Below are 4,865 nucleotides of genomic sequence, written 5' to 3' on the forward strand. Positions count from 1 at the left end.
CTCAAAGCTGGCATGGTGGTACATATTGGTAACCCCAGCATTTAAAAGACTAAGACAGAAGGATGGCCTCAAGTTTGAGGCAATCCTGATCTACATAGTAAGTGCCAGGCTAGCCAGGGTTCCAGAGCATGACCCTGTCTCAAGACAATATTTAACAGTCTCCACAATAAACTTGAAATCCTCTGGCTTAGTCCACTTAGGCACGTGGATTCCATGTGGCAAAATGGTTAAGTCTAGTTTGAGTTGCCGACCATATCTGTAACCTTCACCAAGTCACAGAGTTAGTGGACAATCCTCTCCAAACTGGTAAAACTGACTATAGGCGGACCACATGAGGTTATCTCTTTAAGCGCCTGGCACAGGCTAATCACTGGCCCAGAGAGGAACAGTGACTGGCCTGAGGTGCACAGCACCATCTCTCTCATACCAAGCCGTCACACATTTGTTGATTCAGCAGACTGGCAGTCCATGTCCAGCGCTACCCTGAGGACCCAGAATGGACACTGCCATGGAAGCCAACCTGGGCGCTGCTGGCCACGGTCCCCGCACAGAGCTCGATGACGAGGACTACTACCCTCAGGGCAGCTGGGACACAGTCTTTCTGGTAGCCTTACTGCTGCTGGGACTGCCAGCCAATGGGCTGATGGCATGGCTGGCTGGCTCGCAGGCCCGGCATGGGGCTGGCACGAGACTGGCCCTGCTCCTGCTCAGCCTGGCTCTCTCTGACTTCTTATTCCTGGCAGCAGCGACTTTCCAAATCCTGGAGATCCAGCACGGAGGGCACTGGCCGTTGGGCACGGCCGCCTGCCGCTTCTACTACTTCCTATGGGGTGTGTCCTACTCCTCCGGCCTCTTTCTGTTGACAGCCCTCAGCCTGGACCGATGCTTGCTGGCGCTGTGCCCACGCTGGTACCCAGGGCGCCGCCCAGCCCGCCTGCCCCTCTGGGTGTGCTCTGGGGTCTGGGTGCTGGCCACACTCTTCAGTGTGCCCTGGTTGGTCTTCCCCGAGGCTGCTGTCTGGTGGTACGACCTGGTCATCTGCCTGGACTTCTGGGACAGCGAGGAGCTGCCTCTGCGGATGCTGGAGATCTTGGGGGGCTTCCTGCCCTTCCTCTTGCTGCTGGTGTGCCACGTGCTGACCCAAGCCGCTGCCTGCAGGACCTGCCGTGGGCACCAGCCTAGGCCTATGGCCTGCCACGGCTTTGCCCGTGTGGCCAAAACCATTCTGTCAGCCTATGTTGTTCTGAGGCTGCCCTACCAGCTCGCACAGTTACTCTATCTGGCTTTCTTATGGGATGTCTACCCCGGCTACCTGCTCTGGGAAGCCCTGGTCTATTCTGACTACCTGATCCTGCTCAACAGCTGCCTGAGCCCCTTCCTGTGCCTGGCAGCCAGCGCTGATCTCCGGACCCTGCTGCGGGCTGTGCTCTCATCCTTTGCAGCTGCTGCCTGTGAGGAACGGCCTGGCAGCTTCGCACCAGCCGAACCACAGACCCAGGTGGCCTCTGTGGGCTTGCCTCTGCCAGAACCAACAGCTGAAGGCCAGTCACGGTTGGATCCCTTGGTCCAGCCTCAGATGAATCCCTCTGTCCAGCCACAGTCAGATTCTGTGGTCCAGCCTGAGGTGAGCCCCTCAGTCCAGCCACAGTCAGATTCTGTGGTCCAGCCTGAGGTGAGCCCCTCAGTCCAGCCACAGTCAGATTCTGCGGTCCAGCCTGAGGTGAGCCCCTCAGTCCAGCCACAGTCAGATTCTGTGGTCCAGCCGAAGGCGGACTCCCTGATCCAGCCACCACTGGATCCTGTAGTTCGACTTGAGGTGAACCCTTGTACCCAGCCACAGTTGGATCCCATGGCTCAACCTCAGATGAACCCTTCAGCCCAACCACAGTCAAATTCTGTGGTCGAGACTCAAGTGGACTCCTTGACCCAGCCACAGTTGGAATCTGTGGCCCAGCCACAGTCAAGCATGGAGGCCCAGACCCCTGCCTGTGAGGTTGAGTCAGCCTCTAATCCTGGTGAGGAGAGGTCCCCCAGCCCATCCCCAGATCCCACTCCTGGGGCCCCTGAGAACCTAGACAGAGCAGCTGTTCCTGAGGAAGAAAGTCCTAGCAGTGTGCCGCCAAAAGAGGCCCCCAGCACCGGCCCTACTTGAGTGACCGGGAAGCCCAGGCCTTCCAGGGCAGCAGAAGAGTCAGAGAGAGCCAAGAAGCCGCTAGGCAGAGAGGTGGCAGCATGAAGAAACGCAGCAGGAAAACCCCCATTGATTCCCTTGAGGAGAAGTGAAACCAGTTAGCCAAAAGTCCCAGCCAGGGTGCTGTGAGTGTCTCCTCCCTGGTCTCACCAGGCTTTCCCATTACTACCCCGAACACACACAGCCACCCAACATCCTTGAGCCGCTGAGGGTGTCCTGCTGGGTTCTAGCACTCAGGGCCCCCAGGGCCCCCAGTCCATGCTTTCCCCCTTATTGCCTCCATCCTGGTGGAGGAAGACCACAGGGGGTACTTCCTCTGGGCTTGATCTGATGGCCCTCTAAGCCTTCCCTCACTTTCCCCATTCCTGTCTGGTTCTCTGGCTTGGGCATCAAATAGAAAAGTTCCAGTAGAGAGGGGAGGTGTCCAGGAGCCCACAGCCTAAAGCAGGGGCCAGCTAGCCCAGCGTCTGAGCCAAGCTGTCTGAGACATTCACCTGCCCCCAGCCCACAGAGCCTGGGACAGGATTTCCCCAGCAAGGTGCAACCAAGAGTCAGGAGCAACCAGACAAAAGTGAGGAGCAACCAAGCCTGGATTCAAATCCAGCTCTGCCACACACCCTGGCTTGGTAACTGGGCATGCTTTGAGGGGCATTTGAGGATTAAATGAGAAAGTGAGTGTGGCACCTGCAGGAGGCAGGCCCACAGTGAAACTCTAGAGCAGACCTTTTCCTTCACTGACCTTTCCCTCCCCTGACCTTTTCCTTCCTGACCTTTCCCTTCCCTGACATACAAAAATGGCCCTCCAGGGGCTGGGACTGGAGGGCAGGAGGACAGCACCACCACCTGCCTGGAGCACCTGAGATCCTCTGATTACTTAGGTTGCAGACAAGCCTTGAGGGTGGGAGACTCAGAAATCTTCGAGGTCTGACTCCACCCAAGAGCCAAACTAAAGTCACCGGCCGCCAGCCCTCAGCGAGGGTCGGCCAGGATCTGGGGAAGCTGCGGGTGCAGAGTGTGCTGGAATGTGAACCCCAGGACACAGACAGGAGGCTGCCCAAAGGCAGAGAGCCCTGGGCACCGTGGTCCCAGGAAGGGCAAAAGCCCCGGAAGTCAAAGCGCTGAGCTGGTTCTTCCCCTCCAGCTGCAGATGCTGCCAGGGGAAAACAAAACAGGAAGTGCAGGAAATTGTTTCCCACACACTTCTCTCCAGCCACCCCCTCTTCACCCAAACAAGGGTTCTCCTCCCAGCCTCCTGTGTTCTCAGATCGGGTCTCCCTCCCTTCCCCCACCATCCTTTCCCATCCATGAGTGGCTGAGAGTCCGCCCTCAGCAGCAGGTGTCCATGACGGGGTAGTTTATGGGAAGCTTTTGCCTGGGAAACTTGCATCATAAAAAGGCAAGGTGGCAGGCTGTACAGGCAGCGGGGAGGCATGCAGTCAGATCTACATGGTTATTGCAAACTCCTTCTTAATGTCAATTTTCTGATCTGTAAGATGAGGGTAATGGGCCGGGTATGGCTAACTCCTGTAATCCCAGCACTCCGGATGCCAGGGCAGGAGTCGCCTAAGTTCAAGGTCAGCCTGGGCTACATAGTGAGACTCTGGGTCAAAAAAGCAAGGGCTGGTGGGACCGGAGGGTTGGCTCAGCAGCTAAGAGCATATAATATTCTTGTAAAGGACCAAAGTTGGTTCTCAACACCCGCATGTGGCAACTTACACACATGAAACTCCAGCTCTAGGGGATCCAATGCCCCCTCTGGTTTCCATGGGCACCTGTACATATGTGTGCACATATACACATGTAAACAGATACACATATAAATTGAATTAAATAAATCTAAAGAAAAGAAAAAAGGAGGGGCTAGAAATATGACTCAATAGTAGGGTGCTTGCCTAAAACATTCAAAGCCCTGGGCTCAGTTACCAGCACTGCAAATAATGCATGTTATGTTCTCTTGCTGGTGATTACAAGTATGGGGGACACACGTGAGAAGGCCACAGAGTGGCCACGGCAGTTTCCAGGTATAACGGCAGCCTGATGGGGTGACAGGCACCATCTTAGTCACTGTTCTATGGCTATGAAGAGACACTTTGACCAAGGCAACTCTTAGAAAAGAAAGTAACTGGGAGCCGGGTGGCGGTGGTGGCACACGCCTTTAATCCCAGCACTCAGGGAGGCAGAGGCAGGTGGATCTCTGTGGGTTTGAGGCCAGCCTGGTCTACAGAGTGAGATCCAGGACAGGCTCCAAAACTACACAGAGCTTGCTTGTAGTTTCAGAGGCTTAGTCCATGGTCATCATGGCAGGAAGCATGGCGGCAGGCATGGTGCTGGAGAAGTAGTTGAGAGCTACATTCTGATCTTAGTCAGAGAGTGAACTTGGCCTGGCATGGGCTTTTTAAACCTCAAAGCCCACCCCAGTGACGCACTTCCTCCAACAAGACCATATCTACTCCAACAAGGCCACGCCTCCTAATCCTTCTAATCCCAGAGTTCCTCTCCCTGGTGACTAAGCATTCAAATATATGAGCCGTTCTTATTCAAACCACCACAGGCAACAAAGCCAGTGGGAGAGATATTTCTGAAGTATTTGTTGAATTAATTCCTCTAACAAATTATATATATATATATTTGGTTTTTTGAGACAGCGTTTCTCTGTGTGTAGTCCTGGCTGTCC

At 55.1% G+C, this 4,865-nt stretch overlaps 1 protein-coding gene across 1 annotated transcript; it reads left to right on the forward strand.

Moving 5' to 3' along the window:
- Positions 1-496: 496 nt before the first annotated feature.
- Positions 497-2,152, forward strand: Gpr152 (G protein-coupled receptor 152). Its single transcript, XM_076567065.1, has 2 exons — positions 497-1,672; positions 1,769-2,152. Exons 1-2 carry the CDS (start codon positions 497-499, stop codon positions 2,150-2,152), a joined length of 1,560 nt encoding a protein of 519 aa, XP_076423180.1.
- Positions 2,153-4,865: the final 2,713 nt, after the last annotated feature.

This window comes from Peromyscus maniculatus, chromosome 1, assembly GCF_049852395.1.
Source record: "Peromyscus maniculatus bairdii isolate BWxNUB_F1_BW_parent chromosome 1, HU_Pman_BW_mat_3.1, whole genome shotgun sequence".
NCBI classification, from domain to species: Eukaryota; Metazoa; Chordata; class Mammalia; order Rodentia; family Cricetidae; genus Peromyscus; species Peromyscus maniculatus.

Excerpts from the sequence above, each read along its gene's own strand:
- Gpr152 (XM_076567065.1), top strand. The coding sequence starts at position 497 with ATGGACACTGCCATGGAAGCCAACCTGGGCGCTGCTGGCCACGGTCCC. Across the intron at positions 1,673-1,768 it reads ATTCTGTGGTCCAGCCTGAG|GCGGACTCCCTGATCCAGCC; the intron begins GTGAGCCCCTCA and ends GTCCAGCCGAAG.